General features: G+C 38.7%; 1 protein-coding gene across 7 annotated transcripts in view; it reads right to left on the reverse strand.

Annotated features, from left to right (window-relative positions):
- The window catches only part of CPEB2 (cytoplasmic polyadenylation element binding protein 2), a 73,288-nt gene that overhangs the window by 1,700 nt on the left and 57,813 nt on the right, over positions 1-13,775 (reverse strand). For all 7 annotated transcript variants that reach the window (XM_015285803.4, XM_046940460.1, XM_046940459.1 and 4 more), the window contains 4 exons: positions 8,604-8,722; positions 8,196-8,310; positions 5,988-6,169; positions 1-2,275 (listed from right to left, as the gene is read on the reverse strand). The exon at positions 1-2,275 is cut by the window's left edge and continues 1,700 nt beyond it. In XM_015285803.4, the coding sequence (XP_015141289.2) occupies positions 2,048-2,275; positions 5,988-6,169; positions 8,196-8,310; positions 8,604-8,722 (644 nt within the window). In that variant the 3' untranslated portion in view covers positions 1-2,047. The remainder of the gene's footprint in view (positions 2,276-5,987; positions 6,170-8,195; positions 8,311-8,603; positions 8,723-13,775) is intronic.

Below are 13,775 nucleotides of genomic sequence, written 5' to 3' on the forward strand. Positions count from 1 at the left end.
TGGAAAAATCTCTCACAGAGATATAAAAATAGTGCATAACAAATGTCAAAATGGATCAAGGTTTGGCAGGGTTAAGGTTAGAAAAGAATACTCCAAAAAATCTGGAGGATTATGGTTAGGTAACAAATAGGGAACATCGACAAATAAATTAGTAAAAAGCTCTTCTTAAAACAGCATCAACTTTAAACATTAAAAACTTGAACCACAACCACAATAAAACAGCAGAGTTAGACATGAACCACAGGTTGTACAGTACAAAAAAGCACACCATAGACAACCAAGATAAGATCAACACTTTGCTTACGTGAAGGATTGTCCCGAGGGACTGCGAAGAGCAACGCCCTCGTAATTTCAACTCTAGCATCAGGCTCTTAGTTCTGCACTTTGACATTTGCCACTGAGTGCTCGCTCAGACTGCAGAATAGCTGTGTCCCATTAACAAGGCGGGGCTAGTTGCATTTGGATGCTCTGAGATAGACGCAAACGCCACTACGGTTTTCTCTTGGTGCTCAGTTAAATATTGCCTCTGTCCTAACGGCGTTTTTCGACATCTGCAAGCAATGTCATCACTAGAACTCCTTCATTAAAGTGAAAGCACTGTCCTTGACTGTCAAGCAGCTACTTCTCATGCAACAGTGACCCCAGTTTGACAGAAGACCACAACGCACACAGGTCAAACATGTAAGCGAGATTTTAAGCCAAATTTCACTGTTGTCTTAAAGGTAGAATTTAGTTCGTTCTGCAACTAGCCGTCTGTATATTACACCTTCTCCATTTTGACTTTACTTAGATTTGATTTCTAAAGCATCAGGCATTCTTAGTCATTTTTGTACGTATTTGCCGTGGGTTCCACATTTGGTGACTGGTTAGCAGTGTGCTGGCCATCTTTGGTTTGTAGAGGAAATCTCAACCATGAACGATCAAGGGGGTTGAAAAGAACTCGTTAAATGCTAGCTTCGTACTCAAACTCGAATCTACGCTACGACACGCCACATTAATTAGAAGCACACGTCACAAAATTGCACAGGGATTACAATATTACATCCAGTCTGCATAAAATTGAATTCCACTACTGACCAGGTCACAAAATGGCTGCACTTCTAGTCTAAAACTAATTTGCATATTGTACACATGTAGGACATCTTTTTACTTCAGTCACAATAATGCATGCAAGTTTGTTTTTTGTAACAAATTTTGTAAATTTGCTCATGCTACCTAGTTTCAAGAGAGCCTTTTTTGAACATCTGCAATAACTCACCTCTTGTTAATTAATAGTTCTAGTGCATGCATATGGTTTATACAGGTAAGTAAACATGCAATTTTTTCACATTCTAAAACTATGGCAGTTTAAGCCATATTGTGCTGCCTGCATTTAATCTGTAATGCAGTGTGTCTTAAACGTTTCAATCCCGTATTAATAGGTGGCATTACACATAACACCTATATAGCAGCAAAGCTAATACAGCTTGTGATTAAAAATGTTTAAAAATAGCTAATAAATCAGATTATCTTGAGGTATTATTTCTTGCAAGTCAAAATGGAGAGCAAAAAATCAACCCTAATTTTTAGTTTATGTATACACTGAAAATAGCAACAACAATAAAAATAAGCTTTTTGTAGCAGACATATTCCATCTTCACTATTTTGCTACCTTTGGTAAATTACTGGGGCAGATCTTGAAGTTAAAAACCCATGTTTAGAAATAAGTGCACGCTTCACCCACTAAATATAGCAGCAGACTGTGTGCCCCTACGCAAAAACATTCTCATATCTAGTTTTAACTTTACATATAAAAATAACTTGGAGAAAATACAAAAAAACATTTTATTTTAACATGAAAATATCACAAAAATTAGTAAGCCTGAGATGTAGGGTTTTGGTGAAAAACAAGAGGCTTGTAGTGTTTTGGCTGCTGATAAAGATGCATGTATTGATAGCTGGGGTGAAAAGCAGAAGAATGCACTTATTTCTTCTGCATGTCAGTATCTTCAAACACAGTAAGCCACATGCACCCTTCTTTCCTTATGTAGATGCTGGTTCACCATGTTTAATTCCAGCGGAAGTGGATCTGACGTGGGCGGTCAGCCCCCTCCTTTACCAATGGCTTATGGAATTCACGTCCTGCACGGGAGTGGATATTTGCCCAACAAAACTCACAGTAATACTGCAGGCAAGTGACATTGGCACAGAAGAAAGGAGCAAACTTTCCACCACATCGTGCGCCCTGGCATTCGTCACACATCTGGTCATCCAACACATATGGCTTTACCTCCACCTGTTGGAGTGACACAAAGAATTCCAGTTAACACCTATTATTCCCACTGGAAGGATATTTGAGTGTGTTCAGGTTTTCTCTCTTCCAGAAAAAAAAAAAAGTAGTCTGATATCAGATTTGTCTCTACCCAATTCACTGCTTTTTATTACTGTTTACCATTTACCAGCTACCCATCTATCCATAGAGAAAGCTAAACAATTCAACATAGATCTTCGGAAGTGCATTAAATATGTAATTAATGGCTACATCAGAACCTCCAATTAACTTACTCTGGAAAGACACCCTTGGCAAATGATAAAACCAAAGTACGTGTAGAAAACCAACCACCGGTCCCAAAGCTCTCCAAAACAAATCTCACCAGCTCCCAAATACACCCCAACACAACACCCATTTTATACTGCTTAGCAAATAACGCACATACAAGAACGTAACCTTTTATACCTGAGCAAGAAGTCTCTGCATGTACTACCTTCCCTTGCCAATTAGAAGCACTTTCTGCAGGCTTGATTACTTCTTTCAGTATTCCTGACCCGCATAATTTCACTCCCAATTTCTGAAATGTGACCAAATGAGGATTTTCTGATCTGGGTCACCTATTACTTTCCTCATTTTTTATTTCTTGGCTTTGAGTTGCACAGGAGTTTGTGTTCAATAGGAGCCTGAATTAATTTGTAAAAGATCGTACTGCAAATGTACAGCCTGCTAGAAACACCTGTGTTACACAGCTTCTTTTTCCCAAACTGCTCTGACTGCCAGAGTGGAAAAGTGGCAGGAGTCCAGTGGTACATTTGCACAATGTCTCTGCATCACTGAACTGTTACAGACTGCACTCAGACAGGAAGAAGAACTTCATAATAAAACAAAATGAATTGACACCATCATTGAGGAATGTATTGTTGTCTTCCACATTTTCCTTAAGACAGTATTTTCAAACTTTTGTTGGCAAAAACAATTATTCCAGTTTATCCTACAACTCAAGTTTTTTTTTTTTCCCTGGTATTTACTGTTACTTGAGAAGAATCCTACACACAGACAGTGATCTCATGTACCACACTCAAATGGAGTATGTTTGGAATACTAACATCTCCAGAATAAAGTGACATTTTTGCATGTTATTTTCAGAGCTACAAAATAAAAGCCAGGCTGGATGTGGCTCTGGGCAGCCTGGTCTGGTGGTTGGCGACCCTGCACACAGCAGGGGGTTGAAACTAGATGATCACTGTGGTCCTTTTCAACCCAGGCCATTCTATGATTCTATAAAGCTACCAAACACCCAATGGTTTGCAAAAAAACCCAACAGTATTCATTTCCTCAGCTTCAGAAGATGCATACTTGAGCGGTCAAACACGCGTATGTTTGAAACACAGTATGCTTCTTTCTTCCAACAGTGTATATTCAGTATGAACTCCACTGATTACTTCCCTGCAGCAACCTGCATCAGCACAAGTCATACTTGGGCTTTCCAATAAACAGTGACTTTATGCAGTAATTCTGTCTGTGGTCCAACATTGCTGAAAGCATGAAGTACCACCAATTTCATGCTTTGGTACGCTGATGCACCAAGATGAGTATCAAGGAGGTTTCAAACGTATTAGATAAACATTTTAGGGAACTGAAGTATCACATGAAGTGGATGGAGACTGCTGGCATATGAAAGTTAACAACATTTCAAAGAATTGTTTGGAGATGGAACTCCAAACGAGTTTCAAAGAAATGTTTGGAGCTGATCTGTCTTATATGATGGAATAGCAATTGCATGAAGAGCACTTTGCGGAAGAAAAACATCTGCTAGAGAAACCAAACATATCCGTATCAAAAGAACTACAGAAAGCTCCAGAGTACTTAGGTAAGGAAGAAGTTAAGGTCACAGACAATGTCTGTAAAGCTACAGTGACACCAAATTTTCCTATTAAGATAGGAAAAGATATATTCTAAAAATAAATAAATACTTTCAACAGCAGCTGAGACAGATAAAGAGGAGAACAGCAAACTTTGACAGTGAAAGAAAGGACACAGAACTGGTTATGAAAAAATGCAGAAAGACAGCACACCTACAGAAACTGGCTATAACTGGCAACAGAAAGATTAGTATGATGAAGCACAGGAGAACAGTCTCTAAGACTGTACTGAAATGTGTAATGTATTGCTAAATAGGTCAGCATGTATTTGTATCTCAGATGAAGGCAGTACCTCAAGTTCAAGTGTCCTCCACATTCATAAAATCAGCATTTATATTAATGTAAATGACTCAGTTGTGTACTTATATTTAATTATACAAATAATAGGGCTGAACATACTATTTAAATATAGATAAAGTTTAAAAAAAACCTCTGGCAAATGAACAGAACAGTTCATAAACCCTCTTCATCACGGTAAGTTTCAGAGACAAATTTATTGAAGTATTTAGATTTGGTATCACTGCGTTTTGGAAGTAGAGCACCTCAGGAGCAGCAGATGTTTTTGAAGAAATCAAACCCAAGGAAGCTAACAAACATGCCCAAGAAGACATCATTTAACCACTGTCTGTGTAAATTCAGTCTCATGGATATCACTCAAACACTGCGCTTCTGAGCTTTAGTATCAATGGCAGATTGGGTGCTGATTTTTCTTCTGTCCGTGCTCCAAGAGGTCTGCAGCAGATGCCCCCTGTTTTATTGAAATTTCACTCTCCTTATCAATTTAAGTTTTTCAAAGTTACACAGTATAAAACAAAGTTCAATCACCTCTGCAAAGAGTAAGCACAGCCATTTCAGAAGCCTGCTCAGAATCCAAACGGCCCTTAAGATTTCCCGTGAGTTATCATCATGGGCATTTTTCCTGTTACGTAACTAGAGGGAAGTCAGAACTACTAGCCAAAGTCAGCTGCAAGTCACAGGAACAGCAATGTCACCAGCAGAACGTAGCTGTAAGGACTGGATGTTAGCTCACCACCCACGTGTATTCCCACTCATCTCCTGGAAAGGACTCTGTTTGGGGATTTCAGCTCCCCAGGCAACTGGTATCTGAGAGACATGTAAAGCTGTATTGCTTTGCCTATTTAAAAGGAGAGAAGCACCTGCTACGGCCTTTAGTTAACTGTACCCATTTCTTTCTGCAATGTCTTTGATCTGTAGAGGAGACTGGACCTTGAACTACTTATTCATTCCTCCTCTAAGACATAAAAAAAAGCCCCATGCCAAAAAACAACCCAGAGCACCTATTAATAACACCAACTCTTTGAATGGAAATGATGAGACATTTCACATTTTATGGGTTAAGTATGGTTGATTTTCCAAAGCACTGACAGTCATATTGAAGTTAAAGGCAGCTGCAAATGAGACCTACTCTGAAACTAATAAATAACAATTTCCTATGAATGACAGAGGAATTATTACAATATTTGCTTTCATTAGAACAAGGGAAAAAAAAGATTTTCAAACCCCTTGCCCACACACAACAAAACCAGGAACTCTAGAATGGAAAGACCATATGGTCTAACATATGCCCAAGGAACAAACTGCTGCTTTGTGGAATGCTCGTTCTTTCAGGGGCATGCACAGTTTAACTCCTGGAACTTGTGGAGCTAGAGAAATATCAGAAGAAATGTCGGAGCTGGCACAAAAGCGGATCAGAACACAAAGTTATGTGCCCTCAGAACTTGCGTTATAAATCACTGCTCCCACATATGTAAAAAAAAAACCCCACCCAAATAAACCCATTCTGTGTAACTTACTCGTTTATCTATATCGCCATGCTGAAGTTGAACAAACCGAGCACTGATGGCAGCAATGTAACTCTGCTGATTGGAAAAAGCAACGCGTCCAGCACCTTTTGGGTATTTCAGCTCAGGGTCAGTATCAATTCCTGCGTAACAAACTCCACCATACAGACGGTCCATGATCATTGCCAATTCCACTATTAGGAAACAAAACAATGTTCACTTGAACTGTTCTCACTGCACAAACTCAAAAAACCCAGAAAAGTTAATTTTAGTAATTAATTCTCCAACAACTTACGTAACTAATAAAAAAAATCACAACACATAGAATTCAGTTGTGAAATACTCAGCAGACGTATCTTTCACACTGTGGCCACATACAACCAGCGAACAATGGAGCTGCAAGTCCTTGCAGTCTTTAATAACCTGGGACTGAAATTCAAGGGCAGTTTTCCTTAAGGGATAACAGAAGACTTTTTGGGCAGGCATGGAATGCAAGCTGCATAGAATCCACATGCCACAAATTCCTCAGTACACGTTCTCTGTCTGTACCATTGCTCTACGTCCAACTTGAATTTCAAGATGCAGTTAGCATCTTTTCACCAGGCACACAGAGCTTTATCATCTCTACAGTACGGCACAATATAGAAGCTCAAGTTCATAGAATCGATAATCTCCAATTTCGCAATAAATATTTTAGCAAACCTCCAGTAATATTTTATACTGAATTCAATTTAGCAATTCATTGAGGTGGAATATATCTTCTTCCAAACAAATATCCTTTGCCTCAAGATATAAAGGTGTCAGCAGACATTGATTTTCAATAGTTGTCTAAAAAGTGTGATAAAGTTTTACTGCTTTTTTGAAGGTATGATTCTTATTTCACAATGCCGTAAAAGTTTCATTTTCACATATGCAGAAGATTTTAAAGCAAAGTATAAGACTGTATACATTAAATTTGTCACAGACCTTTAGCAAAGTAATCTGGAGTATTAGGACAGAATTTGGAGAAAATTAATCTGCAGCTGGAATGCTCATTTACGAAGTATTACAGAGTAATGCAGTCAAACGTAGTCTTAAAAGTAAAATGACAGAAAAGCTTGATCACTGTAGGTCCAGGATAGAAAAGTTTTATATTCCGTATGCCCCAAATTTGTTCTATTGCTTCTTGTTTCTCCTGCATCTTCCACATGAAAGCTCATCTTTCTGTAATGATATAACTTAGTACCAAACGTGGAAGACTAATGAAGTCCTAAGACTTTCCAAGAGAAACCTGGATGTGAAATCCTTTACGTAACGCTTCACATCAACTAGACGGGCACTGTAAAACACTGTAAAAGGCTACTGCAGTCTGTCTCACAATGCAGACTGTCCTGGTTTATAAACCAGGTTTATCAACCATTTCACAGCTACAGGAACATTGAAATTTTCCTCCGTGCATTCCAACAAGAGCTGAGAAAGAGTCCTGCAATCTCATATAGCATTGTATCATACAGACTGTATATATGTGGTATACCTAAGGGGTCCATTCTGGGACCAGTGCTCTTCAACACCTATATCCATGACCTAGACAGTGGACACTTGCATCCCCAGCAAGTGACACTAAGTTCAGTGGTGCAGTTGATACAACAGACAGAAGGGATGCCATCCAAAGAGACCTGTACAAGCTTGAAGAGTGGGCCCAGGTGAACTGAATGAGGTTCAACAAGGCCACAAGCAAGGTGCTGCACCTTGGCTGGGGCAATCCAATCTCATGGGAGACCTCTTTGTGACTGTCCTGTACTTAAAAAGTGCTTATAAACTTGAGTGAGACCAACTTTTTGCGAGGTCTGATAGTGACAGGAGTAGGGGAAACAGCTTCAAACTAGGAGGGGGGGGTTGGGTTAGATGTTAGGAAGAAATTCTTTACCCAGAGGGTGGTGAGGCACTGGAACAGGCTGCCCAGACAGCCCATGGATGTGTCATCTCTGGAGGTGTTCCAAGGCCAACCTGGATGGAGCCATGAGCAACCTGATCATGTGGGAAGCAATCCTGTCCATGACAGGAGAGATGGAGCTAGCTGATCCTTAAGACAGCTTCCAACTCAAGCAGCTTTATGACTCATACGATTCTATGAACACCTACAACTATCCATACACATCTGTATACAATTATGCATGATTAAAATTATTTCTAATAACCTCCCACTTTTAAAGAGAGTAATTTATAATAATTTATACTCACCAGCTCTTAACGGTCTAGGGACTCCTCCAACAAAAATCGTTTTTCGAGGATCAAGCGGCTGGGAACCATCCATCACAAAGTCACTGTCACTTAGATTCCAGGGACGGATCTGAACCTATTAAATGGGAAGAAAATGACATGCTAGTTTCAGTTTCGCTGCATTCTAAATATATACTTATCAGCCCACATAAACCAACAACAGCCATAACCCTATTAGCTTTGCGTGTCTTGATGTTCCGTTTTAATCCTATTAATTCAAACCCCAATGGTTTTAAAGTCATCTGACTGTTCCAGATGTTGAGTGCTGCCAATGGTAGTTTGCTGTTGATTATTTTCATCATCATCATTTCAAACGCAGCTTTAGACAGATGGCAGCTATAGCCTCCAGGCCATCTACTGTTTACTTACTGGCTTGTCCTTGATAGTAGGACTGGAAACACATAGATACAGCTTTCCATCTTCTTCAATACAGGCATCAATCAGTGCCTGGACAGAACTCTCTTCTTGGAATAGGAGGAATGCATAACCTAGAGTGAAGCAGAAAATAAAACAGTTAATTTTTTTGTACTTTTATTTACTTTTCTTTGTCTTCTCCATACAAATGTGTTTACTTGAAATGTAGAAGAAAGTCGAATGAACTCTTTGTTATTAGTCATGTTCTTCATCTGTGTGCTAATTTGCTGTGAATACAACTGTGGGCAAATACTTCTATCCTTGAAAAGAAAAACACACCAAAGAGACTAATAATCAAATAAAAGCAAACATGTCTGCTCTATCACATATTCTAAGTCCAGACTGAGCATAACTCAGAGGTAGCTACAGACATTATACAATGAAAATCCGACTTGGCACAAAGGACTAATCTCTATTCTAGAGATTAGATCAAAGTACTTTGTTACGTAAGTGACCCAGCAAGCCTCCCAAACACTATAAAAATAGGAATCAAAAAGCTTACTTAATGCTACAGTAAAAACCGTCAGACAAGCAAGGAACCTCGCACAATAGAATGCTTTAATGGTTACCATATGATATATACAGAACTTGTGACTTTACAGGTACCCTATAGCACAATTTGGATGTATTCTAAAGTAGACTTAAAAAGGACATAAATCCCCATCTCTTCCTCACTTTACTAGCAAGTGTAGAATATTCACATAAAATGAAAAAAATAAAGGTTGAAGCACCTGCTTTAGAGTGAGCTTGGCAAGAGGGAATATGGCTGCTTCGACAAGCCTTTTGGAAATGATACTGCTTTTTGGAGAGGTACTACTCACATACTGGCAACCCCATGCTGCAAACAGTGTAGGTCATCAAGGCATTAACAGAGTAGGGTGCATCTCAAAGAGCATTAAAGAATCAATGTTTTAAGACAAACATAAGATCAGAAAAACAAATGCAAATGATTTTAGATCCATGGGAGCAAAAGCAGGATTTAAATAAAAAGCTGTAAAGGCCTACACTGCTTTTTCTAATAACTTGTACCTCATCTCATATCCCTCATACCGTGGTCCTGTCACAATTCCCTTCAAAGGACACAACAAGACTGTGCATATTCTACTTTCATGTAAATCTTACCCAGTTTATTAAAAAGTCTGTAGGGAATCTTTGAGCTTTGGCTAAGGCATTTCCTGGTGAAATCCAATGTTATTAAAAAATACTGTTCAGCAATGAAAATTCTGTTCAAATTAAACTTAATTAGCAATTACTTAGACTCAAAAGCCCTGTTTAAGGGGGATATCTTTCAGTATTTACTTTGCAATTTCAAATTCACATATAAGCCATGTAAAACACAATGAAACAGGGCATATGCAGACTGGCGTGGTTAAGTGAGACTAGAATCACGTAACTGTCTTCACCTGCATAGAAGCCAGGTGCATACATCACAGTTGGAATGGAGATCTCAGTAGAAGAATGGTAGGAGTGCAAAAACTTGATTGCCCAACGTGAGGGCTAAATGGGTATCGTACAAACAATTGCAGCCAGAATTATGTAAAACGATTTGCCAGAAACTGATATTTCATCAATTTTTATCCTAACGCAAATCAGTGTTACTGGCATATGGTTCCTGACACATAAATAGAATCAGTGTCCCCAGATCATCTATGACCTGCATGTCTGCAGCTATTAATATGCCTAGCTGGAGCCTTGTGAAGAAATAGACAGTTCTAATAGGAATTTGATGAGGGAACAATTAGGATTACTATATTCTACCACAGTCTAAGATAAAAACAAAGAAAGCAAAACCAGAACCATACACTACCATGGTCTTCTCAACATTGTCTGAGGAACTTAATTCATGTCTGCGTTCATCCCACTTAATTTTAAGCAACAGAGAAACCTGTGTCATGAACTCAGCTGTACTATTCTCCTTTTGAAAACATGGAAAAACTGAGGTTAGCAAATCCATCTGGCTGAAGTGTTTCTCGCTCTAGTCCTTCAATGACTTTAAAGGTATTTTAGTTTGCTCCCCAGGCCTAGTCTGGAAGAAAATAGCTAGCTTTCTTGGTGAAGAAATGTGGCTGTAGAAGATAATATGCTGCAGATCCAACATTTTACAGACATATACAGATGTGGTCAATCCCTTCCAAAGCAGGTATGACTTCCACAGTCTGGATTGGATACAATCCTTCTTTACTTGCATAGCATTATGGTACATATCCTTGCACAAACCAATTATACATTAGTCAAACTTCAACAAAGAACACCACAGTTACATAGGGATGCAGGCTTTCTATTCATTAGGCAGAAAGGAAGTTACAGTCTTAGATACTCAATTTAGATACAAGTTTGGGCTTTTCCTCCTACAGCTACCGGACGCCAACAACTATATGCACAAACTTAATTCTCATCCCTTTCTGCTTTCTTAAGATATGTCTTTATTGGATTATCTTTATCCTCTATAATTCATGAACTATTGTGGACTTTTATTGACTGCAAAGGTAGTTAGCTGTTGTTGGTAACTGCACATAGGTGTGATGAGAAGGATTTTATAATGATACCAAACTACTATTACTATGTGTAACAGAAAGTATATGTAGTAACTGTGAAACATACAGGGAGGTATTGTGAATAGTACTTTATTGTACCACAGTACAGTTTAATTCTCTATTTTCTTGTTTTTCTTGTGTACCCCATCTGTCATGTAACTTTAACAGCTTCGTACGCAACAGCAATGCAAGCCTGCTCACAAGAGAAAAGAAAAGCTGCTCTAATAGGATTCTCTGAAGGAAGTTGCTTCATACCTTTGGGTCATACGTACACCGGCAGAAGCAGGTCACGACCAGATATTGCTTGCCAAGAGGCAACCCAAGCTTGTATGGTTTCCGTAAGTGAAAAATGTTAGACGAAACAGTCTTATAAAAATTTACTGTTCATGTGTACCAGCATCTATGCCTTCTGTGGAGGATAAAGTTTAGGTAACCCTTGCTAGCATTTAATTGTTGACTACATTACTCTGCATTATACTGCAATGGTTATAAATACTGCTGATTTCAAAGGGAACTGGTGAGGGTGACTTTGATAATATCGTTCCCACAGAATTATCTCAACGAAGAAGGAAATCTTTCTGGAGATCATAACTGACACTAAAACTATATTTCCTGATATCTAAAAATGCTGCACTGATTATAATCGTTACTCTGAGTACAAGCAAGACTTCAAGAATCTTTTATATATATATAAATGTAGTGGGAGAGCATGAGAAATAGAAAATTCATCAGATGAACTGGAAGAATTCTAGCTGCATTACTAAATGAAACTGTCCTAAGAATCCAAGCAAAATAAAACAAAAAAACCCAATCAAAAACCTATATATAGAATCAATGTTTTCCTCTTTTTATTTACCACACAGAAAAGGTGGCTAATATGAATTTCTGGCCAGGAATAATTTCTTAATTCACAATATGGAACTTCACAAAAGGAGAGAAGAAACTTCTGTTAATGCATAGTTCCATATAGAAATTTGAAAGCAGCTGTAAGTTCTTTCTGACTCCAATTAACTTCTATCACCAGTGACTTAGAAGAGAGATAAAGAAAATCAGCGTAAGCCAGCATGGATGGTCTGTATCTGCTGGCAGAACTACTGACAATGGATCTACATTCAATGATGGAACTAATTCACATTTGGGAGGGATACATAAATCTTTAAATCAGTCACTTTTGAGCGAGAATCAACTCCAAATTACTCTTTAAGTGAGAATGTACAAGCTGACACAACTGCAATGTGGATATTAACTAAGGCACTTTTGAATGAGAGGGAGGTGGTGCAGGATTCACCTTGAGACCCAAGCAAACCCTACTTCCATATTTCTACAGTGACTGGGTTTAAGCTCTGTGGTCAGCAGAGATCCAGCTAATGACGCCAGTGGTGTCTGGACAGTTACTTGGCTGAGAAGCATGACACAGGGACACCTTGCACAACTTATCCTCTGCAGTACTTTGCCTAACCTTCAGCTGATGTTCCAGAGTGGTGTGGGACTTCGGTAGGTACCATACCACGTTTGCCATCCCTGGGTAAATCTTGATATTCTTGGTTTGAAGAAATGAATCAAGCACAGTGAGCTTACATTACAGTGACCTGAATAGCCCTTTGTACTCCAGTGACTCTATTGGCAAGATTCCCATTAATTAAAGGAAGCTTAGATGCTAATCACACACGAAGACACCTACAGTTATTTGCCCAAATCCAGTGTTCAGTCCAACCCAAGGAGATCGAATGAGCTGGTAACAAGTTAAACAAAACATGAATGGACCTAGGGTTTTGCTCCTTGAACTAGAAACAGAATGTTTTCAACATCATTTCTTCAGTCAGTTGTAAATTAGCAGTTAATAATCTTGAATAAATGAAGCTACCACATGACTACTGGGACAGAAAGCAAAAGAAATACGCAGATAATTAGAAAAAGCTGGAGATACTGTCTTGTTTAAGCAGATTATCCTCTGTTTTATACAGACTATAAATAGTACAGAACATACAAACTGGTCTTCCTTTGAAAGGCTCTTTGGATCAACATATTCTCACCGCACCATTTCTTTGTGAGCTTCATTATCATGAGAATGGAGTCCTCACCTCAGCAGTTGCTTTGAACGTGTATGCCAACTAACTAAGAACAGGAGTTATGATAAGCAGTGACAAGATAGAAAGGAAGGAATTCCCCATTACAGCTGGCAGATCACTTACTGACTGTACTTTGATCTCAACAGAATAATTCTTTTTCTGCTTCATAACTGAGTTTCCTTCTAAGATTAGTGTGAAGTGTTTAAAATTCTTGCTATCTTCAGGCCTCATTTTGTGGTGAACCGATACAAAATGTAATTAGCAAATAAAAGGCAGTTGGTGTTTCTCAGGAGGCAGCCAGCCTTGACAGATCAGTATTTCTTCAAGTAAGGAAATACTTATTATGAACTTGGCCTTCCCTGAGGACTATCTGTAAGCAGAGAGCCTGGAAGGAAGCACAGCCTGGAAAACTGAACAGAAGTTTTTAAGCAGTAACAAAAGATGACCAAAAAAAAAAAAAAAGACACCAAACAAGCAACAAAACAGGCTGTATGTCTTCAACACGCTGAAGACTGATGTACAGA

Source organism: Gallus gallus, chromosome 4 (assembly GCF_016699485.2).
Source record: "Gallus gallus isolate bGalGal1 chromosome 4, bGalGal1.mat.broiler.GRCg7b, whole genome shotgun sequence".
Classification (NCBI taxonomy): domain Eukaryota; kingdom Metazoa; phylum Chordata; class Aves; order Galliformes; family Phasianidae; genus Gallus; species Gallus gallus.